Here is a 27,323-nt window from a genome sequence, read left to right as displayed (position 1 = left end):
GGCACCCAGGTGGCTCAGTTGGTCAAGCATTTTACTATTGATTTCAGCTCAGATCATGAGTTTGAGCCTGCTTGGATTCTCTCTCTCCCCCCTCTGCTCCTCCCCTCCTTGTGTGTGCACGCTCTCTCTCTCAAAATAAAGAAATAAACTTAAAAAAAATATTTAGGGGCACCTGGGTAGTTCAGTCAGGTAAGCATTTGACTTTGGCTCAGTCACAATCTTACGGTTCACTGGTTTGAGCCCCACCTTAGGCTTGTGGTGGTGCACTGACAGTGCAGAGGCTGCTTGGGATTCTCACTCTCCCTCTCTGCCCCTCCCCCACTTGCACACCATCTCTCTCTCAAAATGAATAAACTTTAAAAAATATTAACTTTGGAGTTAAATGACTATGATAAAGCAAGGAAATAAAAGAGCTACTATGAATAAGGGTACTAAAATAAACCTACTTCCTTGAGTCCTTAAATTGTTTAATTTATAAACATTAACTAATGCTCTATTCTTGTGAGGTGTTATTCTTATTCAAAAACGAGGGGTTAAGTGACTTGCCTAACACCTTATACTAAAACCAGAGCAGAGCTGGATTTATGGTAAGAGCTGGTGGCATTGAGTCCCACGCATAGACCACAAGGTCATGCTGATGTCCCATGGGGGCAGGAGTATAATTTTCAATCAGCCAGCAGGGCTGCAGCTTGGAAAACTGTGTGAACCAATGCTTTCTAAGGCCAACAATATCCACGTAATCAAATGAGAAAAATAGGGTACAATAATAAAACTGTCAATCAGCCACCACATAAAATTTTACCAACTCTTGATTTTCACCCCCAAATTTCCATTGGCAACTGTAATATTCTTTCCTTTTCCTGACTTGTTTACTTCTATCACAATCTTACAAGAAATTGCAGGAATCAGAGGATTTAGGATGGCTGGTTGCCATCTCTTTATAACAAAGATTTTTTTTACCATGTGGCTTCTGATTAGCCAACTCAACATTCAAGATGATCATAACTAATACTTGTAATTTTTAATAAAGAAAATTCCACCACAATGTCTGGCTATAAGGGACTCATTAAATAAAGTATGACCTTCATATGAAGGAATATAGTGCAGTCATTAGAAATTATGTTGGGTGGGGCGCCTGGGTGGCTTGGTTGGTTGGGCGTCCGACTTCGGCTCAGGTCATGATCTCACGGTCCGTGAGTTCGAGCCCTGCGTCGGGCTCTGTGCTAACAGCTCAGAGCCTGGAGCCTGTTTCAGATTCTGTGTCTCCCTCTCTCTCTGCCCCTCCCCTGTGCATGCTCTGTCTCTGTCTCAAAAATAAATAAACGTTAAGAAAAAATTAAAAAAAAAGAAATTATGTTGGGAAAAATATTTAGTGTTAAAAATATTTAATGTTATAAATTTTTAAGTTAAGATAGTTTATAAAATAACATGATAAAATATGCAAAAGAAAAAAGTGAGAGGGGTACAAAGAAAAAGAGCTTCTGAGCTTCCAGGGACAAAAAAGAACAATACACAACTATTGCACCCTAGCTAGTAAATTTGATTTTTGTAGGAAAAAGGGTTAGTAATCCTAAAATGACATTAGGAATATGGTAGAATTGAGGAAATAGTAAATATGTTTTGATTAATGAGAACCAGGTTTCTCGCAGGGGGATGAAGGAGTTTAAAAAGAAGAGTAAAATGAGAAAAAACTGAGGGTTGATGGGGAGTGGGAGGGAGGAGAGGGTGGGTGATGGGCATTGAGGAGGGCACCTGTTGGGAGGAGCACTGGGTGTTGTATGGAAACCAATTTGACAATATATTTCATATAAAAAAAGAGTAAAATGAACCTTTTGGTATTAGATTGGAATTGTAGGTATTAGAATGAACTCATGGGTTTATAAATACAAATATTTTCACATACATATATACATATACACAGAGATAAGCAGATATACAAATGGATATACGTCTGAGTATGCATACTCGTATCTCCTAGCTTTGCCCAAAGAGAGGGCCTAGAGGCAAAATACCCAGGTGGTGATGGAGTCAGCAAAGATCCAGATTTTAGTCTCTAAATTATTCTCTAATAAAAAGAACCAGGCTCTTTGGAAAATTCGCTAATTCCAAGGCTGAGACAGGGAAAGTAGAAGAGGGAAGGCTGCAAGTGATGTTAAAAACATAATGTGGGCATGTCAGAGAGATACCAGAGCCAAGTGTGAGATGCCCAGTGGTTGTTGCTGAGACGTGTCTGTGTAGCAAAATAAATAATGAAAGCAATGGATTTTACCCAACAGAATAAAACAAACGCTCATGAGTTTATACTTATATAAATAAACAGATGGATAAAATAAATAAATAAGTGGAGAAGAAAAAGTTCTTCATTCCAGCAGAATTCTGGGAAAAATGGAAACAGAAAATCAGAATAGTAATAATTGCTTCAGGCAAAATTCACCAATAGATGCTAAAAATAATGTAGGAAAGTATGATAGGAAATTGGATATTGCATAATCTCAAATCTCAAAATATCTGCCCACAAAATACCTACTAATTATAAAAAAAAAAAAGAAGTAACTGTCGTGGAGAAGCCTGGCGGATACCACCTCAATTGTACAAGTTAATTTCACTGGTAATGAGAACATCAATGTCATAAGCCTCCTGATATGATATAGTGAGGGTGCAAGACATCACTTTTGTGGTATTCTTGCTAAATACATACACAAATAAAAATAAACACACACACATCTCCCTCCCCCCCCCCCCTCTCTCTCTCTCTCTCTCTATATATATATATACATATATATATGTATATGTATACACACACACACATATATTCTTCAAAGATGGCCAATATCATGAAATTCAAGGGGACTGAGGAGACATGATTATGAAATGCAATGTGGGTTTCTTCAACAAAGCAGGAAAGAATGTCCAATGGGAAAAAGACAGTATCTTCAACAAATGGTGCTAGGAAAAATGGAGGGCAATATGCAAAGGAATGAAACTGGACCACTTTCTTAAACCATACACAAAAATAAATTCAAAGTGAATTAAAGACCTAAATATGAGACGTGAAACCATAAAAGTCCTAAAGGAGAGCACAGGCAGTAACTTCTCTGACATTGGCCATAGTAATTTTTTCTACATTGGTTCCCCGAGGCAAGAAAAACAAAAGCAAAAAGATACTATTGGGACCAAATCAAAATAAAAAGCTTCTGCACAGTGAAGGAAACAATCAATCAAACTGAAAGGCAATCTATGGAATGGGAGAAGATATTTGCAAATGACATATCTGATAAAGGACTAGTATCCAAAATATATGAAGAACTTATGCAAATCAATACCGTCAAAAGAACTAATCTAATTAGAAATGGGCAGAAGACATGAACAGACATTTTTCCAAAGAAAACATAGAGATGGCCAACAAACACATGAAAAGATGCTCATCATCACTTATCATTAGGGAAGTGCAAATTAAAACTACAATGTGTTATCGCCTTACACCTGTTAGAATGGCTAAAAGCAATAACACAAGAAACGTGTTGGCGAGGATGTGGAGAAAAAGAAACCCTCTAGCACTGTTGGTGGGAATGCAAACTGATGTAGCCACTGTGGTAAATGGTATGGAGGGTCCTCAGAAAGTTAAAAATAGAACTAACCTATGATCTAGCAATTGCACTTTTGAGTATTTACTCAAAGAATGAACACGCACACACACACACACACACACACACACACACGAACAGAATATTATTTAGCCATAAGAATGAAATCTTGCCATTTGTAATGACATAGATGGAGTTACAGAATATAATGCTAAGCAAAATAAGTCAGAGAAAGACAAATACCATATGATTTCACTCATATTTATGTGGAATTTAAGAAACAATTGTCCAAAGGGGAAAAAAAGAGAAAGAGAGAAAGAGACAAAACAAGAAACAGATTCTTAACTACAGAGAACAAACTGATGGTTAACAGAGGGGAGGTAGGTGGGGGAGGGTATATGGGTGGAGGTTGGGTGAAATAGGTGATGGGGATTAAGAAGTGCACTTGTCATGATGAACACCAGGTGACATATGGAATGTTGAATAACTGTATCGTACATCTAAAACTAATATAACACTTCATGTTCACAAACTGGAATTAAAATAAAAACTTAAAAAAATGAAATGCAATGAGGGATCTCAGATTGGATCTTGGTCTAGAGAAAGGGCATTAGTGAGATAAAATTCAAATACACAAAATCTGAATGAGGTCTGCAGACAAGCTAATAGACTAGATTAGAACTGAGGCAAGATGTTAAATTAGGGGATGTTGGGCAAAAGATACACAGAAATTTCATTTTACTATTTTTATCAATTTTTTCTAAGCCTGAAATTGTTTCAAAATAAAAAATTTAAAATCCATTAACAATAAGAGCCTCATATTTGTGAGGATGAAGAAATATTTACTGTGAATGACTAATTTTAATGTTTTTCTAAATTTTTTACAATGAAGTGTATTGCTTTTGTAATTAAAAAGAAAACTATTTCTCTTTAGATCCTATTCAGAAGGATCAAACATATTCAATAAATATAAATATCATCCCAAGAAATGGTATGTAAAAATATCTAATAGAGAATAAAAGTATCTGATGTAATCCTTTTCCCTTATAGCAAATTTAGAAATAGACTTCTCTGGAAATTGCTAATTTCTATTACTATATAGTCTTTGGATCATAATGACTAAGTGGTGAAAAAGAAAGTATAAAAAATTAGTATAATCATATAATTTTTACACATGACATAAAACGTACATCTATAAGTATACTTGCAAGCATCAAAATTTAATTCCTCTTATAACCTCTCTAACCCTTGCTAACCCCTGGATTCATTAACAGGTCAATATTTGAAGGGGGAAAAACCAGTTACAGGAAACACAAATGAGTATCCAGGGCCACTCACAAATGAGTATCTGAAGTTTAGAAACTTTAACTTTGTTTATAAAGTGTGACAGGGGTGCTTGCGTGGCTCAGTCAGTTAAGTGTCTGACTCTTGACTTCCACTCAGGTCATGATCTCGTGGTTTGTGGTTCGAGCCCTGTGTCAGGCTCTGTGCTGACAGTGCAGAGCCTGCTTGGGATTCTCTCTGTCTTCCTCTCCCTCTCTGTCCCTTTCCCACTTGCGTGCACTCTCTCTCTCTCTCTCTCTCTGTCTCTAAAAATAAGTAAATAAACTTAAAAAAAATAAAGTATGACAAATCAAGTGGCAAATCAGAGAGGTAAACCATGTGGTGGTTATAAAAGGATGTAAAAAAATGTTGTGTGTTAATTATACCTTTAGTTCCCTACTTCCTGAAAGTTTGTGCTTACTCTAATGAAATATTCCTATTCTTTTAAATAATAAAATTAATTTTTTCCTGATAATAACAATGTTAGAAGCTAAATTTAAAACATTCAAACAGTTTAGAAAAGCATAAAGAAGAAATTGAAAATCACCCACAATCCTGCTACAGAGATGGTTACTGTTAACCTTTTGGTGGACACTATTCTAGATCTTCTCTCCAGGCCTCTTGTCACACACAGATGCAGATATTTTACATACATGTAGAATTTACTAATGGAATTGTAATATTTTACAGCATTCCATAACCGGAAAGATTCTTAAGTAATTTCAAGTCTTTAATTTTGTAAGTGAACTCCATGTTCACAGACTCATTTACTCTATCTTAAAAACACCTTCAGTTTTTTGAAAATTAAAAAAAATTGTTTTTCATTACAGAAATGTGCAAAAAAGGTATAGTGGGGAAAACCAAATCTCTCATAGTCTCAATCGCTTAGGAGTGCTCCCCCCACCCTGCTCCTCTTCCAATTACTCCCAGTAAGTGGCAGCTCCATGCTTCCAGTTGCTCAGGAGAAAAGCCTTGGAATCATTTTTGGCTTCTCATTTTATGGAAAAAAAAAACCTTTTCATTTTCTTAACTAAAAAAATATTTTATTTTACAGAGAGTGAGTGAGAGAGAGAGAGAGCGAGCACGAGTGGCGGAGAGGGGCAGAGAGAGAGAAGAATCTCAAGTAGGCTTCATGCTCAGTGTGCAGCCCAAGGGGGGCTCTAACTCAGGAACCGTGAGATCATGACCTGAGTGGAGATCAAGAGTCTGATACTCAACCAACTAAGCCACCCAGGTGCCCCCCCAAAACCCTTTTCTAATTCATTAGCATATTCTGTTAGTTCTGGAAAAAAAAAATACAGGAACCAACATATTCTCACCAATCTCACACACACCAATCAGGTCCAGCCACCATCATTTCAGGCCTACCCTAAAAGCATTCAAGGTATGAAAAGTTCATTGATAGGGTTTCAGAATCTACACTGCAACTAACCTTCAAGAAATACCACAGGTCAAGTTTTCAGGTACTTTCAAAAAAGAATATTCACAATTACCTGAAAAGGCTATAGAAATACTCTTCCCTTTTTTGAACTATGTATCTCTGTCAGGCTGGCTTTTTCTTCATAGATTTCATGACTTTTTTTTTTTTTCATAGAACATCATATTTTAATAGACTGATTGCAAAAAGATATGTGAATCTAGCTGACTTCTATTAAGCTAGACATTAAAGATATTTGCAAAAATGTAATTAATTACACATTTCACTAATTTTTTTTATTGTCTTGAAAAATACTTTTCCTGAAAAATCATGTTACTTTTATGTTAACATATAATGGGGTTGTTATTGTTATTTTTAAATAACATAATATTTGAAAATTTTTCAGTTTTAACTACTATGGTAAGTATTCATAGATATAACTAACATAACCACTAGTAAACCACTGTTCTAGCAGCTTCCCTCTCAGAGGAAAGTCCAAAATTCTTAATGGTTTACACACTCCCTGCCTTGACCTACCCCCATTTTCTCTATAATGTCCACATCTACTGTGTTTTGACTTTATTTTTGGTGCCCCCTTTCACCTTTTTTACAATGGTCTCTGTGACTTTTGTTTGACTATACCAAGTTCCTACATGAGAGAGTTGGCACTAGCTTTTTATAGTTTTTGGAATATACCCCTCAAATCCTCCTATGGCTCACTGTCTGCTTTTAATTCTTTCTTTAATGTCACCTTGTAAGCAAGAAAGTGCAAAATGGAACCTTCCATCTTTGTCTATATTTTCATTATATTTCATTACTTTTTTAAAAAAATAGCAGTTATCACCTCTTGACTTATATTTTTAATTGTCTTTTCCATCTCAAGTGAAAGCCCGTAATAGCAGGTAGTCTTCTGCTTGTTCATTCAGTACCGAGAAAAGTACCTGGCATTTAGTTTTTACTTTTTTTTTTTTTCCCCAGTGTGGAACGCTTCACGAATTTGAATGTCATCCTTTGCGCAGGGGCCATGCTGATCTTCTCTGTGTTGTTCCAATTTTAGTATGTGTGCTGCTGAAGCAAGCACTAGTCCAACTTTTAATTTTCATCCAACGGATGACTGAAATTGTCATCTCATTGCATTTACACTTGCTTTTTCCTTTGAAAATTCTTGATTTACCTGGTTTTTCCCAACAATGCTATGATAAAATATTTTAAATGCAAGTATATTTTATCCTAAAACAGGAAAAAAAAAAAAACAAATGATGGGAGAAAATATAGGTATTAGACTTTCATACCTGACATACTCTGAGTGCTTGGTCCAAGACTGTTTTGGTATCAGTGTCATAATCTGGGCAGGGCAGCATGGTTCTGCTGAGATGTGCCTGTAGTAGGAGATGTGCTTTGGTGTGAGGGCTATCATATGAATGAGGATTTGATTCAAAGGGAAGACATTTTGCCAGTTCGCTATTCATATGATCTTCATTGTGTCTTACTGGCAAATCTGTGTATTCTTCTGCATCCTGGAAAAAAAAATACATACATATACATGTATATGTACATGTACATATACATATACATATACATATGTATATACATATACATATATATATATAGAGAGAGAGAGAGAGACAGAGAGAGAGAGAGAGAGAGAGAAATGTGTTGAACCAGAAGTATAATAATTAATGCACTTCTTAGCTTAACTATTGACATTTAAAACATGGTTTAGAAAAATGATAAGGTAACCAATCATGCCCCTTAGAATTTTGCTTTGTTTAATAACATTATTAACATGTAGGCACAAGTTAGTAATGTACAATATATCTGAAATGCAGGAAAGCTCTTCATATTTATGCAATCAACAAAAAGACCTGCTGGGCATCACACACTATGCTTGACAGTGGGGCCACAGGAGTAAACCAGAAGCTGAGAGTTCCTCAGGGAAAAAAAAACAAGTTCTACAAAGTATAATGAATGTTATGATATGGTAAGTACAGAGTGCTGAAGGGACATTGCTTGGGGATCTGATTATTTTAGAGAGTCAGGGAAAGTCTCTTGGAAGCAATGACATTTAAGTTAAGATCTATAGGATGAGTGGAAGAAATAAGTCAGGGCTGGGAAAGGGGGAATGGGATAAGATTGGTTAGGTAAGAAAAGGATGAAGAGCAGAACCATCAACTTATATTTATTATAATAAATTAGATTAGGAAACAATCAACAAAACTAAAAGGCAACTGGCAGAATGGGAAAAGAGATTTGCAAATGACATATTGGATAAAGGGCTAGTATCGAAAATCTATAAACAACTCACCAAACTCCACACCTGAAAAACAAATAATCCAGTGAAGAAATGGGCAGAAAACATGAATGGACACTTCTCTAAAAAAGACATCCAGATGGCCAACCCGCACATGAAAAGATGCTCAACGTCGCTCCTCATCAGGGAAATGTAAATCAAAACCACACTCAGATACCACCTCACGCCAGTCAGAGTGGCTAAAATGGACACATCAGGAGACTATAGATGCTGGCGAGGATGTGGAGAAACGGGAACCCTCTTGCACTGTTGGTGGGAATGCAAATTGGTGCAGCTGCTCTGGAAAACAGTGTGGAGGTTCCTCAAAAAATTAAAAATAGATCTACCCTATGACCTGGCAATAGCATTGGTAGGAATTTATCCAAGGGATACAGGAGTGCTGATGTATAAGGGGCACTTGTACCCCGATGTTTATAGCAGCACTTTCAACAATAGCCAAATTATGGAAAGAACCTAAATGTCCATCAACTGATGAATGCATAAAGAAATTGTGGTTTATATACACAATGGAATACTACATGGCAAGAAAGAATGAAATCTGGCCTTTTGTAGCAACGTGGATGGAAAAGGAGAGTGTTATGCTAAGTGAAATAAGTCAGGCAGAGAAAGACAGATACCATATGTTTTCACTCATCTGTGGATCCTGAGAAACTTAACAGAAGCCCGGGGTGGGGGGGGAGGGCAAAGGGGAAAAAGAAAAAAAAAGTTACAGAGAGGGAAGGAAGCAAACCATAAGAAGGTTTTAAATACTGAGAACAAACTGAGGGTTGATGGGCGGTGGGGGAGAAGGGAAAGTGGGTGATGGGCATTGAGGAGGGCACCTGTTGGGATGAGCACTGGTGTTGTATAGAAACCAATTTGACAATAAATTATATTAAAAAAAATTCTTAAAAAATAATAAATTAGTCTAAAATAAAATGATTTGAAATTAAGTTTCCAGTTTCACATGTAAGGAGCTTAAAAGCCACCATTTTGTCCTAAGAACAAGTAAAAAGTTGAACAGATTGAAAGATCAACAACTTTCCTTGGATCCATAAGACAGGGGAGGACATGGGACGAATTGTTGCCCCCAAAACTGGAGACACAGGAAAATTCAGGGAGTCATGGCTAACAGAAACATAGACTCACCAGTGGTGAAGTAAGAAAACCTGAGCTGTAATTGATGAATTATTGGAGGATCAGTGTGGACAACTCAGAGCTAAAAACTCTAGGAGGATCTAGTCTTATAGGGGTCCTCAAAAATATTGTGACATTTACCTCCAGGAGCTTGACCAGATACCCATGGTAAAGATGAGAGAAAAATCCACTTGAGTTTCCAGCAGGGGGAGGAGAAAGGAACCAGTTTGAACTATGCCAGATAACTCTGTTTTTCTTCTTTTTAAAAATTTTTATTATTAAGTGTTCATTTATTTTTGAGAGAGAGAAAGAGAAATTGTGTGCATGTGGGAAGGGCAGGGAGGAGATGGAGGACCCGAAGTGGGCTCCATGCTGACAGCAGAGAGCCTGATGTAGGGCTCGAACTCATAGAGCTGAGAGATCATGACCTGAGTGCAAGCTGAAAGCCTAACTGACTGAGCCACTCAGGTGCCCCAAGAACTCTGTTCTCCTTAAAAAGGCTTGTTCTCAGTAGAAACTAGTTAACCAGAGCCTAACCTGCTAGGGTACTATTAGAGCTTAACTGACCTGGGGTAAGGGAAGTACCCAACTTCAGTCCACTCTAGCCATCCTGTCCCACCTAAGAGGGAAGAAAAACTGAGAAACACTTGTGAAGTCACAGTCTAGAGGAATAGGCTCTCTAAAAGACTGAGACATAATCATAGAACTATAGTTCTATGTGAGTTCAACTCACCAGCATATTACTAAAGTCCTATTTATAGCAGATTTTTTTACAGAGTACATTATGTCTGGGTATCAAGAAAAAAATTACAAGGTATATAAAAAAGCAACAAAACAACAACAAAATAAAACAACAAAAACCCAAAAAACCCTCACAAAACCAAAAACCAAAAAACCTAACCAATTTGAACAGAAAGAGCCAGCATCAGAACTAGACTTGGCAGAGATGTGGGAATTACCAGACTGGGAATTTAGAACAACTGTAATTAGTTGCTAATCAACTAATGTATGTTAAGGGCTCTAATGGACAAAGTAGACAGCACATAAGGACAGATGGGCAATGAAAAAGGAGACGAAAATCCTAAGAAAGAACCAAAAAGAAACTCTAAAGACAAAAAATACTGTAACAGACAAGAAGAATGCCTTTGACAGGCTTATTAGTAGATAGGTCATTGCTAAGAAAAGAACTTCTGAGCTAGAGGACATATCAATGGAATCTTCAAAAACTTCAAAAAGCAGACTGGAAAAACCAGAACAGAATATCCAAGGACTATGAACAATTACAGAAGGTATACCATAAGCATAATGGGAATACCAGAACAAGAAGAAAGAAACAGAAGAAATATTTGAAATAATAATGACTGAGAATTTCCCCCAAATTAATTTCAGACACCAAACTACAGATTCAGAAAGTTCAGAGAACACCAAGCAGAATAAATTTCAAAAAAAATCTACACCTCGGCATATCATCTTCAAACTCTGATTACAGATAAAGTCCTCAAAGAAGCCAGAGGAAAAACACAACTTATTGAGGAACAAGGCTAAGAACTATATCTGGCATCTCAAAAACCATGCAAGCAAGAAGAGAGTGGAATGAAGTATTTCAAGTGTTGAAAGAAAAAACCCTACCAACTTAGAATGCACCATTTAAAATTATCCTTCAAAAGTAAAAGAGAAATAAAGACTTTCTCAAACAAAAATCGAGTTAATTTGTTGCCAGTAAAAATCCCTTATATGAAACATTATGAGATGTTCTTTAGGGAGAAGGAAAACAATATAGGTCAGAAACTTGCTTCTACATAAAGAAAGGAGAGCATGAAAGAAGGAATAAGTGAAGATAAAGTAAAGCTTTTATTTTTATTATTGTTAACTGACCTGATAATAATTTGTTCAAGATAATAGCAACCATGTATTTAATTAGGTATGTTTATGTACATGTACATATCATATATATATATATATATATATGCTTGTGTGTGTATGCATGTATATATATACATATGTATGCTTATATATAAAGTAAGATAACAACAATGATATAAGAAACAAGAGGGTGGAACTAGTATTATTTTGCTGTTATAAAGTACTGGCACTACCTGTGAAATAGTATGATGTTAACAGAAAGTGAAATGGGAGTAGGACTAAATGCATATTGTAAACTCGGGCAATCACCGAAAAAATAAAAAAAAAAAAAAGTATAACTGATATGCTAAGAAAGAAAATGAAATCATATAAATTCTCAATTAAAACCACAAAAGGCAGAAAAAGAGTGGAAGACAAAAATGGGAACAAAGAATAAGGGCCACAAACAGGAAACATGAACAAAATGTAGCTATGAATCCAACTGTATCAATAATCACTTTGAATGTCAATATCTAGATGACTAAAAGACAGATTGTCAGAGTGGATAAAAAATACAAATCAACTGCATGTTGTCTATAAGAAACTTTAAATATGAAGACACATATATAAGTAAAGTGGATGGAGAAAAATATACCATGCTAACACTAATCAAAAGAAAGCAAGAGTAGCTATATTAATTTCAGACAGAGCGACCAAGGAAAAGTTACCAAACCAAGGAAAGTTATCAGTAAGATAAAGAAGGGAATTACATAATGATAAAGAAGTCAATTCTCCTGGAAGACATAAAAATTTTTAGTGTATGTGTTCCCAACAACAGAACATCTAACTATGTGAGCACAGTGACTGAATGTAAGATTGTTTTAATATTCAAAAATTAATTAATATAATTCACTTTATTAATAAACAAAAACAACACAATCACCTCAATTGATGCAGAAAAAACATCTGACAAAATGTAACATGCATCCCTAACTAAGACTCTCAGCAAATTAAAAAAAGAAGGGAACCTTTTCAACCTAGTAAATGGCATCTCTGAGAAACCTACAACTAATATATTTACGAGTATCTGACTGAATGCTTCCCCTCTAAGATCAGGAATAATACAAGGGTGTTTGCTCTAAGTATTTCTATTCAACATTGCACCAGAAGTTCCAGTCAGTGCAATCAGGCAAGAAATAAAAGAAACCCAATGAAAAGAAAGAAGTAAAACTGTCTTCATTTGTAGATGATATGATTAACCAGGTAGAAAATCCAATATGATCCAGAAAATAAACTACTAGAATAAGTGAGTTTTGCAAGGTTGCAGGATATAAGATTAATGTACAAAAATTAATTATATAGTTATGTTTCTGTATATCAGCAACCAAGAATCAGAAATGAAAAAAAAATGATAGCATAATATATATGAAATACCTAGAGGTGAATTTGAAAAAAAAAACAAACCCAAAACCTGAAAACTACAAAACACTGCTAAAAAAATTACAGGACATAACTAAATGGAGAGATATACTTTAATTCTCTTAAAATTGATCTATAGGTTTAATACAATTTCAATCAAAACCACAGCAGGCTTTTTTCCCCTTAAATAGAAATTGACAAACTGGTTTTAAAATTCACATAGAAATGAAAAGGAGCCAGAATAGCTGGAAGAACTCTGAAAAGAAACAAAGTTGAAGAGTTATCAATACCTGACTGCAAGACTTATTATAAAGCTTATCTAATCAAACGTGTTGTATTGGACTAGAACAGAGTCCAGAAATAATTAACCTATACATATTTAGACAACAATTTTTGAAAGGTGCAACAGTGGAGAAATAGTCTTTTCAAGAAATGGTAGAATAATTGGGTATCTACATGCAACAAACAAACAAAAAACAAAAAACCAAAAAAAAAAAAAACCACCCAAAATAAAGCAAAATGAAATAATTCAATTGTAACCTTGCACTCAAAATTTACTGAAAATATATGATAGGCCTAAATATAAGATCTAAAACTATAAAACTTCCAGAAGAAAAACCCTACCTAGGGTTATAGGAAAAGATTTCTTGGATAGGATAACCTAAAATTTTATCAATAAAAAAACTGATAAATTGAGCTTCATCAAAATAAAAAAATTCTGAGAATTAAAATTTAGGACTCAGACTGAAAATAATTACAAAGCATATATCTAATATAGGACTTGTATCCAGAATATATACATTTTCAAAATTCACAGTGGGAATACAAACATCCCAGTGTAAAATAGGCAAAGATTTTAACAGATACTTTATGTGAAGATATGCGATCTCATTAGTTACTAGGAAAATAAAAATTAGAATGACTAAAATTTAAACGACTGATATACCAAATACTGGCAAGAATGTAGAAAAACTGGAACTTTTCCTATATAACTGGCAGGAATTTAAAATGTTATATTTGTTTAGGAAAACAGTTTTACATTTTCTTAAAATTTAAAACATATAACTACCATGTGATTCAGCTATTACATTCCTAGTGATTTACCTAAGAGAAAAGAGACATATGTCCACACAAAGATCATACACAATGGTTGATAATAGCTTTACTTTTAAACCAAAAAATTAGAAAAAAACCTAAATGTCCATCAACAGATGAAGGTAAAAACAAATTGCATTATATCCATACAATGGAATTCTAAGCAGTAATAAAAAGAATGAACTATTGGTACTCAACATAACACGGATGAATCTCAATAATTATGGTGAAAGAAGCCAGACCAAAAACAGAGTGCATACTCTAGAATTTGTAAACTAATCCACAGAGACAGAAAGCAGATGGGTAGTTGTCTATGGACGGGGTCAGAGTGACAGGGGAGAGAGTTAAAGTTCATGGAGGGGTCTGACATAACTTTTGATTTGCATTTGATAGGCATAGAATTCTTGCCTAGGAAATAAAACTGTGTGATGGAACTCCTTAAGATTTTCTTATTTGGAATTCAGTAGTATGAAATAATTAGAGTATTCTACTCTCCATGTATAACATGTCTTCATCTATGTTTGCGTGACTTACAATTTCAGAAACCTGTGCCTTTACTGTATTCTAAGAATATATGAGACTACTAAAAATATAGTTATATACTTATGATAAAAATTCAGACTATAATAATAGGGAAATTCTTGTTTCAAAAACTGGAATAAATTCATTTAAACAAATATTTGTTGACGATCTGCTTATGAGAAAGAATACATTATTCAACCAATCACATAAATAAATGCAAATTAGATAAGGTGAAAAATGCTATGAACAAGAAATATATGGAAGCATAAGAGAGTTTAGCCAAGAAATTAGTTAGGAAAGTCATAAAGACTTCGTGGAGGAAAAGGCAGATAAGCTAAGATACAGAGATCAGCAGATATTAACTAGATGAAGAGAGAAGTGAGGAGTGTTCTAGGAACAGTATATTCAAAGGCTCTATAGTGGGAAGGAAAATTGTGAGTGCAAGAGACTAAAAAAATGTGTCTAAAAATAATGTCAGTTGATTTAAAACACATTTTAAGTGAATATCTGAAACATTCTGTTATGAACTAGATAAATATTTTAAAATCATGTTTCATCTTATTTTGTTTTGCATTAGTCAAAAATATCACAGCTACTCTACACTTATTTTCAACACTATCTTCATTCTTTTGGATTGCTTTGTGTAAAGAAGCATATGTTGGCATATTAACAATTAATAATTTTTTGCCCCTATCTGTCATGTTGGTTTTCCTTTCATATGTCATGTCAGCTCTTTCCTGACTATTCTGTCTGAAGTCATTTGCTGAAGAAGGACCAGTTATACATGACAATTATTTTTGATTTCAGGTGAATTTCAGTACTGAAGCATCATCACCTGATGGCTGACCCATTTCAACATAATATCTGGGCTCCATCCAAATCCCTGTCAGTAACTATCCACCTATTACAGACTTTCCAAGTGAATTTAAAAAGAAATGAACAGCAGATAAGAAAGAAGATGGTTCAGAAATCTAAAACATGACCTTTTCCTTCAAGGAAATTAAAATGATATTGGGGGAAAATTTATGTAAATAATTATTTTAAGTGTAGAATAAAATACTGTTGTTCAGAGAAGAGCACTGGAGTGAACTGGGTGTGTTGGAAAGTTTCCCAAAAGAGATAGTGTTTGTTCTAGGCTTATAACAATTTGTAGAAGAGGACGGAGGGAGAGAGATTCCTTGCATTCCATGCAGAGAAAATAATATGAGCAGATCCATAAAAACAGATAAGGAGGGGTCTGAGGTTTAAGCCTCAGGGATGAAGAGAATGATGATGCTATTAATAGCAGAGAAGTTGGGAACGCTTAGTGAGCAGAAGCTTGCTGTCAAGCACTTAAAGAGAGGGCAATAATACAGATAGTTGGGTGGAGGTAGAGGGAGAAGAAATCAGCCTTAAACCTGTTTCATGGTCTAACATTTTATTCATATTTAGATTTCTTTTTACTGTTCATTAAACATAACTTCTGATCTTTTATCAGAAGAAAATCAAATAGCTATTTTCATACTGCAAATTGAATTGGCTCTCCAGGTTTTGGGTATGTTGAAAACAGGACTAGGCTTACAAATGATATGAAAAGTCCAATTGAAGAAAAATTATATGGATAGTAAGATTTTGGCTAAAAGTACTAATTCATAGTATTATCTAAGTAATCCACTTCCCCAGTACAATCTTGTATAATATGATTACATACATTACCCACCTTCTTCCCTCCCCACCTACAGAGGGAGGGAAGGAGAGACAGAGGGACTGACTGATTGACAGCAATATAAACTGGGTATTTCCCAGTCTTAGTTTCCAAATACCTCTGAAAGTGTGAACATCTTTCTGTGTTGTGTGATTCTAGCATCCAAAGATGCACATGATACACATCTTCATAAAGCATGACTTCTAATGCAAGCCAACTCTTTCATTTGGTGTTAAAGAAACAATGATCTTCCCCAATACTAAAGGAAAAAATAGTGCCGCTGTCCTCACTGAGAAGCAGTATATCTGAACAGGACTGACTACTCACAATCATGCTTATTGTGCTTTGGAGTAAACTTGATCACCAGTGCTTTTTGTTGTATTTGCCTACTTTAGACTCTAAACTCCATGTACGATGTGATTCCACTGTTCTCTAAACCATGCCAATTCTGCTTGAATTACCCGATTTATTGCTGTAATCCCCTGCTTCACCAGGATTGGGAATTTGCTCACTGCCAGCAGTATCAGTATCACATGAGTCTGCTAACAGCTGAGTACATTTTAGGTTGGAAAAAATGTTGTGTACGAGATAGATCCTTCTAAGTCTAATAAGGGGACTATGAGATCTTTACTGTAGATTACCCAAAGACAGTGACCTTACTAAAAAAAATTAATTCAGTGATGCCTTTTCTCAATGCACAAAGCAATCTTCTAAACTAAGGATTAATTTCTCTGCAAAAAACTATAAACTTTAATAAAAACTAAAAATATTTTAATAACCACAATGGACATCTTAGTGTGCTGAGTCATTTGTTTACCCAATTTTTATTCAGCACACAGTATAGTTGGGTATACAATGGTGAACAAAACCAGAGACATGATCCCTACCCTCACAAAGCTTGACAGTCCAGTGGAGGAGACAGACCTTAATCAACATTGACCACAAATAACATAAAATGAAAGTGGACAAGTAAGGATAAGAAAGGAGAGTTTAAATAACAGTGAGTCAGGTAAGGTATCTTTGAGTAGTTTAAGACTGGACTGAAAGTAAAAAAAAAAAAAAAATCATGATTTTTTAGATAAAGAAGGTAGGAGTGATTAAGTTAAGGTTCAAATTTGAATTACAAAAAGGGACATTTACTCTTATTAGATGAAAATACAATTTAGAATGCTTACACAGATTTTATATTTAATATATACTTTTGATAAGTAATGTATTTTTCATTATTAAATTTGACACATGCAATATTTTTGAGATCTTCAAAGGAATTGATATTTGATTTATACATATTAATATCAAACCAATAATAGTTTCTGTAGTTAAAAATTATCCATAATTAACTGAGTTCTCATCAAAAGTTATTACTTCCTTTGAGGATCTTCTCCTTTTATGCTTCCAGTGTTTGAATTAAAGGAGAGTCCAAAGAATGTAGTAAGTAATTAATCCCCTTACAAATGCTGTAGGTGATGAGGGTAGTATGGGATGGTGTGAGGTGCTAGGGAGAACACTGGATCTGGGAATTGATACAACAGGTGGATTTTCAGCTCTGCATTTACAAGCTATGCGACCATCTCAGGGTAACTAAGCTTCCCTAAACTCCAAATTCCTTACCTTAAATTGGGATTTGGTGTGAAGACTCAGTGTGATAGCATTTACGAAACACTTAAAAACTGTAAGACTTGCTATAAATGTTAGGAATTATTATTATAATAATGATCCCCCCATCTGATACCACGCAAGATGTAAGGTGAAGTTCAAGATTCAATTATTTGAGTTTTAGTGTTCTACAGTTTTCAGTTGTAAATCTTTGTTTACAATTATGTAAATGTACTTCACTAACTAAAATGACATTTAATTAACTTGCTTTTAAAAATATCATGATTCTTAAATATGACTCAAAGAAACAAGATTATTTTTTTTTACTGATGCTTTACTAGTAGTTGCACATTCCTTTTATACAAGTAATCATATAATTTTTATGTAACTGTATTACAGAAAACATTGGTTCTTTGAAAGACAATGTTCTCATAATACAAGAGACAAATTAAAGATAAAGTATTCAGGAATTGTATCCTCCTGAACCACAGATTTGATATTGCAGGCTTTAATCTCCAATCTCCAATTAGTTTTCTTTTAAATCCATATTCACAAAAGCACATCAGTGTGTGATAAGGAAATATGCTCTTTTCAGTACACCTCAGTGAACTACCTCAAAGTATTGTGGAAAGACGGGGAAAAAGATGTATATTACACACCTGATGCAACTTTTCCAAAGAAGTATTATAGTGACATTACTCTGAAACCCTACAGTATTTTCTAATTAAAATTCGAGTGCTATGAATCCCAAGAATAAAATGGGAAACACTGATTTTAGATTCATGAGAGTAAATAAAAAACGTTCTGGGTATTTAATTTTGTGTGTGTATGTGTGGTTTGATTATGGACTTGAGAAGCAATCTGAAATGAAGACTGGCTGAAGACAACTGCTATTTAATCCCCACTTGCTCTGCTAGATCCTCCCGTGAAAACCATGATCAGTTATTCCTGGAATTCTAGTTCACAATTTTTCTAAGCTCTTTAGAATGTGGCATGTTTGTTTCACTACTTTACTTATTAGCTCTTCTCTCCTTTGGTTATTTTATTTTGGATGTTTCAGAATACTTACAAAGGAGATTTCTTACTTAGTTTAGATTGATTAGAAAAGCAGCAATCTCAGGATCAGCAGAGAGAGCTAGTAAAATAATCAAAGTCCCTGCTTAAAAACAAACAAGCAAACAAAAACCTTTTCTAGCCACTTTTGCCTAGTAGGACACTCTATTTACCTCCAAATTACTTCTCTAATTTTAAACAACTTGTCTAGTTAATTTCCTGTGTGTGATCACTGACTATAAGTGAGGTTCATTTTCTTATCTACATCATGTAGGTAATTAAAGGAAATTGAAAGTGGGCAGTGAAGCTTTTATGCAACTGGGATTGAAGCTGAATGGAGGGCAGCGAGGTCAGTGGAGTCCATTATATTTTTATGTGTGAGGCTGGTTTGTCTGCCCTGTCCTTGTTTATTTAGTGTAGGCTGGACAGGCTACTAACTGCAAATCTATGTCTCTGATTTGCCCAGCTGTCCTTGAATAAAGACATCTTCCCCTGCAAATGTTAAATGACAGTGATTGACAACCTATGATGAACTGTGCTTGCAACCCCCTGCTACTGTGTTTAGATTGCAAAAGAAAAAAACAGAATAAAGAAACATCTTTCATAATCACATCACATGGACCCTGCTGTTCACTCAATAGTTTTCATTTTGTTTCCCTTTTCACCTCAAATCTCAATCTGTTCTACAAATGCCTTAAACTCAGCTACTCCATGTAGAGTAAAACAAACAAACAAACAAACAAAAAGCAAAACACACACGCACACAAACAAAAAAACATGTACGTAAAGCTACTACATTTTGCTTGTATATTTACACTGATTTAAGTTTATAGGGGATATACACTCTTACACAATGCTTTGTTCATACCATCTTATCACTAACTTACTTGTTTGTTCTTCTAAGAACAAGCTGGCATATCTATACTGCTGAGAAATGTCTTTCAGTTACTCGTCAGTACTTGGGTTTAGTTAGGGCTCTGGTAGCTTTACTCAATGTATAAGGCTTATGTATCCTTGTGGCCCTTAAATACATTGTACAGCTTACCTTTTAGATTTGTTAAAATAAGAGGCTTATTACAATCTACTTTGGCTTTTTCTTTAGTGAGTATGTGAATACGTGGATGTTGTCTGTGTATGTGTGCATGTGTATGTTTATAGATTTTTTTCTTCTGCTTTACCTAAGCAAATTGCAGAAGAAACAGCCAGGATGGGTTCATGTTTGGTCTCATATAAGCGTTGCCTAACACTAAACTAGTCTTTTTATGTCACTGCACACATCGCTGCCTACATACTGAGCTCACTAAATAGCAGATAAGAGGGCCCTTGTACAGTGGGGATGGCAAGCTGATCGATGTGAAAGACTAAAGAAGCTTTATGCTATAACTTAATCTCTGTCATGGGAAAAGTAAAACTTATAAAGTTAATGAGTTCTAGACTTTAAGTAGCACTTGATTAATTTGTAACATTCTGAGGCGTTAAAACAAACCAAAATTAGTTTCTCACATTCCAGTGCTGTCTTTTGGCCACTGAAGCTGTAGAAAAAGCATTTCAGTAAATTTCCCGGATAGGAACCCATTTTAATTTCTATGCCTTTCTGAAGTATTAATTAATTGTATATTATGTATTTTATAACAATATTTGAAAAATAATCTAGCATTTACCAAGCCAGGTTCAGATATATTAAGGGATAAGAAAGTATGCTTCATATTTTTATCTTTATTACATCAAATTACCGATTATTCAATCATTAATACACTAAAAAACTAAGCATAACTTGTTTTTAAAAGTCAAATATATAGTTTCTAATACTTGTGATTTTTATTTTTATTAAAATTATTCAAACTGAATAAATCATTTACTACTATATTACATAAATCTCTAAAAGACTACTATAAACTAGATTTATATGGAACTTACAGTGACCTCAAAATTCAGTAAAATGTATACTAGGAATTAACTTACTAATATTCCAGGTAAAGAAAAAAGTAAAAAAAAAATGCCTTGGTTATAAAAAAGTTATTGGAAAATGATAAAATTAAGATCTAGTTAATTAAGCAATAATAATATATTTATCCAATACATACACAATTTGCTTCACTAAGGTGAAGTATCAAATAATTTTATTGTATGCAGACAGCAAAATATAAATATTGATGGATATAATTGTAATTACTTGTAGAACTACATATGTTTCCTTGCAGGGCTTATGTGAGTGTGTGTGCCTGATTTGTATCAATGTCTTAAACTTATGGACCTATGTTTGGCCTTTAACCAATTAAGACAAGCACAGAATCACTTGCCAAAAATAAATATGAACAAGAAAACAATACCTTATTCTTTTCTTTGTAAGAATGACCACCTGGTTGACAGCTGGCTTTTAAGGGATCTTTCAATAGTGGGTACCAGTAACTTTGTTGTACTTAAAATAATTTCAGTGGTAAGGATTCTATCAGAAACTTCTATTTCCCAGGATTTATAGCTAAGTCCTTAAAAAATTGCTCTTTTATGAAACTTGAAAAAAATTCCTCAGTTTTTGAGGATGTAATAAAGATGTCTTATAGCTTAACAATGTTTAGATATTTTTCTTTTAAAAACTAAAAATCGTGAGGCTATCATGTTTGAATCCTGAAAGAGAATAACTGAGATTAGAAGCAAAATGTAATCATTGTGTGTACGGTTAAATGTCACACTTTGCAATCTATCTTTAAGAGCTAAAAAAAACCCCTTTATTACCTTGCTTCTGCCTTTAAAACTTCACATACTTATTAGAGTGACTTTCATTATAATTTGCCTTTCTATAGGCTATGAGATTATATCAGACATAAAACAAACAAATGAAAAAAACTGAAAAATATAACCCAAAGTAGAAACATTTAATTCTTCTATTTAATGTCTATTTAATGTCTACTGAATATTCTATTTAATGTCTACTGAATATTCCTCTTCCAGGAGTTAAGCAATACATATACAAAATGTTATAACAAATATACAAGTAAAATATCAAATTAGGCCAATGTAAAAGAAATAATCACAATACAGGAGTGATCAACAAATGAATGAAACAAACATTGTGTCATGAACTTAAGAAAATATAGTAATAACTACTAATTCTGAATTAGGGAATGTTTTAAGAGGGAGCTGAACCAAGATGGATGGATGGATGGATGTTAGACACATTGTCCAGGTGAGAATCATAAGCAAAGGTGTGAAATTGGGTACATACCCAGCATGTTTAAAGGTGAAAGTAAGAAGGTTCATCAGGAGAAAGGGGGAGGTGGATCTGTAATAGTCTAATGGAAGGTGTTGGTAAAGAAGAAGGCCTCGACAGCCAGGTTAAGGAAACAATGCTTTATTATGTACATAAGTTTAGATTTTTAAGGGCAGAAATGGTGCTTTAAAACAGATAATCTGGCAGCGATGAGTTGGGTACATTAAAGAGAGAGAAATTAGAGTAGGAAGATCACTTAGGAGACTGTTTAGGAACGGGGTGATAAGAACCCAGACAGGAAGGAGCTGGTTATGGGGATGCAACATCCAGTATGGCGACTCTAGTAAAAACACTATTAAATATTTGAAAGTTGCTAAAAGTAGATCTTAAAAGTCTTTGTCACAAGAAAAAAAATTTTTTTAACTATATATGGTGATAGATTTTGTAACTATATATTGTGGCAATCATTTCATATTATATACAAATACTGAATCATTATGTTGTACACCTGAGCTATTATGTCAATTATACCTCAAAGATGTTAAATTCTTTTTAAAATGGTAACTCTTGTTACCAATGATTATAGATTAAAAGAAGAAAATATTGAAAATATTCTGTCAATGTAGGTTCTTTTTTATTTCTATGCAAACTGTAAACTAAATGTTAAAGAAACAAGTATACTTTGATATACAATTTATGGTTGACATTAAGGAGGGCTATTTTATCTCTCACACACGTGGTTTGGAGAATAGCTAGAGGTAGGCACAGGAAGAGGAGCTAATGTCAAACCGTAAGAAAAAGAACTGGATGAGATATGAAGGTGCATTTTTAAAAATAGACTATTAAGAAGTAAGCGATGTTGTCAAATGCTGTAAAAATATCAAAGATATCAAAAATATCACAGCATTGAGTAATTAGGGCCTCTTGGTGCCTCTGAAGATTTTAAACAATAGTAATACGGATTATAGGAAGTTAAGAATGAATGAATGGAAAAGAAATTGAAATAGCAGGTTGAGATTTCAGTTTTTCATTTTGTCAGTGAATGGGAGAAAGGAAATAAGATAGTAATTTGAGGAGGATGGAACCCAATAAAGAAGTTTCTTCTCCCCAGACTATGGATAACCTATACATGTTCAGGAGTGCATTGTTTTCTTAAGCTAAAAAAGTTATTTTAAAATTTACAAGAAACAATATCAAGAGAATTACTGAGAAAATTCTATAACAAAAGAAGGGGGAGAAACCAGTGAGTAGTAGAGCTACCTTGGAAATCAACTGTTATCCATTCTATGGATATATTATATCTTATCTATTCATTGGTTAATGGATGTTTACTTGTTTCCACTTTTTGGCTATTATGAATAATACTGCTATGAACATTTGTGTACAGGTTTTTGTCTGGAAGCTTTTCAGTCCCTTGGGGCATATACCTAGGAGGGAAACTGTGGTGTGTTACATGGTAATTGTGCTTAACATTTTGCGGAACATCCGAACTGTTTTTCCAAAGTGGCCACACCATTTTATATTTCCACTAGCAGTGTATGAACATTATAAATTCTCCATATCCTCACCAACATTTACTATTGTCTGTCTTTTTTATTATAACCACCCTTGTGAGTATGAAGTGATATCTCATTGTGATTTTGATTTGTATTTTCCTAAAAACTAATGATATTGAGCATCTTTTATGTGTTTATTGGCCATTTGTATATCTTCTTTGGTGAAATGTCTATTCAGATCATTTGCCCGCTTTTTAATGAGCCACCTATCTATTACTGAGATAAAAAGTTCTTATATATTCTTGATGGGAGTGCTTTATCTGACAGATGATTTGCAAATACTTTCATTTAATGGGTTATCTTTTCACTTTCTTGATGGTATCATTTGCAGCACAAGAGCTTTATTGAGAAAGTCCAATTTGTCCACTTTTTCCTTTTGTTTTTTGTACTTCTCGTCTTTTACCTAAAAAGCCATCACCTAACCCAAGGTGAGGAAAATTTACACTTATGTTTTCTTTTAAGAGTATTACAGTTTTAGCTTTTACATTTAGGTCTATGATAAGTTTAGAGTCAATTTGTGTGTATGGTGTAAGGAAGGAGTCCAACTTTATTCTTTTTTTTTTTTTTTGTATATATACAATTATCTCAGTAGCATTTATGGAAAAGACTATTTTTTCCCCATCTTACTGTCTTGGCACACTGGTATCAATTGGCCATACATACAAGGGTTTATTTCTGGACTCATGGTTCTATTTCATTCATCTCTATCTTTTGGCCACTACTACACTAGTCTGATTACACTTGCTTTACAGTAAGTTTTGAAATCAAGAAATGTGAGTCCTCCAACTTTGCTCTTCTTTGTTTTGGCTCTTATGGGTATCAGCTTCTCAAGAATCTGTAGATGAATATGGAGAGTACTGCCATCTTAGCAATAATAAGTTTTCTAATTCACAAACATGGGATATCTCTTCACTTATTTAGCTCTTTACTTCCTTCAACAGCATATTGCAGTTTTTAGTGTACAAATCTTGTACTTCCTTGGTTAGATTCATTCCATATTGTTCATTTCTAGTGTATAACAATACGAACGATTTTTGTATATTGATCTTATATCCTGCAACCTTCCTAAACTTGTTTATTAACTTTAATAGTATTTTGGTGAATCCCTAGAGTCTTCTATATACAAGGTCATGTCATCAGCAATTAGAAATGGTTTTAATTTTTTTATTTTCCAAATTGGATGCCTTTAATATTTTTTCTTCTCTAGTTGCCCTAGTTTGAGTTTCCAGTACAATGTTGAATAGAAATGCTGAGAATGGACATCTTTGCCTTGTTCCTGACTCTGGGGAGGAAGTATCCAGTTTTTTATCATTTAACATGATGTTAGCTGTGGGTTTTTTGTAAAATGCCCTTTGTCAGACTGAGGAAGTTCTCTTCCATTTCTACTTTGGTGAGTGTTTTCATCATGAAAGGGTGTTGGATTTTGATGAATTTTTTTCCCGTGTCTTTTAAGGTGATCGTGCAGTTTTTGTCCTTTATTCTACTAATATGTGAATTACATTGTCTTTTGGATGTTAAATCAACCTTGCATTCCCAGGATGAATTCCACTTGGTTATGGTGTAGAATCCTCTTACTTGTTTTGCATAAATTTGGTTTGCATTTTGTTGAGGAATTTTGCACTTATTACTCACAAGTAACATTAGTCTATAGTTGTCTTGTGATATCCTTATCTAGTTTTGGTGTCAGGGTAATATTGGCCTTATAGAATCAGTTGGGAGGTGTTCCTCCTCTTACACTTTTGAAATAAATTATAGAAGATTGGAAATAACTCTTAAAACATTTGGTAGAATTCACCAATACAAATATCTGAGCCTGAGTTTTCTTAGTGGGAAAATGAAAAATTACTAATTCAAATTCTTTCCTTGTTATAGTGTGTGTGTGTGTGTGTGTGTGTGTGTGTGTGTGTGTATTCCCTCCTGAGTCAATTTAGACAAGTTGTGGCTTTTTAGGAATTTGTCCATTTCATCAATATTATATAATTTTTTGGCAAGTTATTTACAGTATTCCCTTATACATTTGTGGTCTTTAGTAGTGTCCTCTATTTATTACTGATTTTAGTGACTTGAATGTCCTATTTTTCTTGATTAGTTTAGCTAAAGATTCATCAATTTTGTTGATGTTTGCAAAGATCCAGCTTTTGGTTTCATTGTTTTTTCTACTACTGTCATATTCTCTTTTTCATTTCAATGATACTCTTTGTTCTATGTTTCCTTCTGCTTGCTTTTCTCTTTCTATCTTCTTAAAGTGGAACGTTAGGTACTGATTTGAGGTCTTTTTTAATACAGGCATTAACAATTATGAATTTCTAGGAACTGATGTAGCTGTTGGGGCACCTGGGTGGCTCTGTCAGTTAAGCGTCCGACTTCAGCTCAGGTCATGATGTCACAGTTTGTGAGTTGGAGCCCCGCGTCAGGCTCTGTGCTGACAGCTCAGAGCCTGGAGCCTGCTTCAGATTCTGTGTCTCCCTCTCTCTCTGCCCCTTCCCTGCTTGTGCTCTGTCTCTCTCTCAAAAATAAATATTAAAAAAAGTTAAAAAAAAAAAAAAGGACTGCTGTAGTTGCATCCCATAAATATTGGTACAGCGTGTTTTTTTTTTCATTCATCTGATTAATTTTTGTTGTGATTTTTCTTTGACTCACTGGTTATGTAGAAAGTGTGTTGTTTACTTTCTACATTTGTAAATTTCTTTTTGTTATTGACCTATACTTTAATTCCACTGTGGTTAGAGAACACACTTTTAATGATTTCAACTGTTTTAAATTTATTGAGGCTTGTTTTAAGGTCCATTATATGGTCTGTTTAGAAGAATATGCAAGTGCGCCAGAGAAGAATATGTATTTTCTTATCGCTGAGTGGAATATTCTATTAGGTTTAGTTGGTTTATGATGTTGTTCACGTCTCCTGTATCCTGGTTAATCTTCTAATTGTTCTATCCATTATTAAAAGCACAATTTTGAAGTCTCCAACTATTATTGTTGAACTATCTATTTCTCTCAATTTTGTCAGCTTTTGCTGTATTTGAGACATTGATTTTAAATATGGATATATTTATAATTGTTATGTCTTCCTGATGAATTGACTCTATTGAAATATAATTAAATACAGTGTTATATTGTTTTCAGGTGTACAAAATTCAGCAATTCTATACATTATTCCATGATCCTCATTATAAGTGTATTCTTAATCCCTTTTATCTATTTCACCGTCTCCGTGTCCCCCTCCCGCTGCCATCCATCTCCCCTCTGGCACACACCAGTTTGTTTTCTGTATTTAAAAGGGTGTTTCTGTTTGTTTGTTCATTTTGTTAAATTCCATCTGATTGAAGTCATATGGTATTTGTCTTTTTCTGTCTGACTTATTTCACTTAACATTATACACTCTAAGGCCATTTACATTGTTGCAAATGGCAAGACCTCATTTTTTTTTTTTTTTTTTTTGTGGCCAATATTCCATTGTGTGTATGTGTGTGTGTATATATATATACCACATCTTCTTTATCCATTCATCTATTGATGGACATTTGGGTTACTTCCATATCTTGGCTATAGTAAAGAATGCTGTGATAAATGTAGGGGCGCATATATATTTTCAAATTA

At 34.2% G+C, this 27,323-nt stretch overlaps 1 protein-coding gene and 1 non-coding gene across 4 annotated transcripts in view; both read right to left on the bottom strand.

The window, feature by feature from the left end:
• Positions 1–27,323, bottom strand: part of ASCC3 (activating signal cointegrator 1 complex subunit 3) — a 359,800-nt gene that overhangs the window by 24,801 nt on the left and 307,676 nt on the right. For all 3 annotated transcript variants that reach the window (XM_019442967.2, XM_019442970.2, XM_053904622.1), the window contains exon 37: positions 7,617–7,841. In XM_019442967.2, coding sequence (XP_019298512.2) covers positions 7,617–7,841 — 225 coding nt within the window. The remainder of the gene's footprint in view (positions 1–7,616; positions 7,842–27,323) is intronic.
• Positions 7,298–7,405, bottom strand: LOC128777838 (U6 spliceosomal RNA). Its single transcript, XR_008423157.1, has one exon. It is a non-coding gene; the product is annotated as a U6 spliceosomal RNA (small nuclear RNA).

The sequence above is a fragment of the Panthera pardus genome, unplaced genomic scaffold, assembly GCF_024362965.1.
Source record: "Panthera pardus isolate Hobbes unplaced genomic scaffold, ASM2436296v1 HiC_scaffold_17, whole genome shotgun sequence".
In the NCBI taxonomy this organism is placed as follows: Eukaryota; Metazoa; Chordata; class Mammalia; order Carnivora; family Felidae; genus Panthera; species Panthera pardus.
Note: the sequence above shows the minus strand (reverse complement) of the source record. Positions and strands in the feature narration are given on the sequence as shown.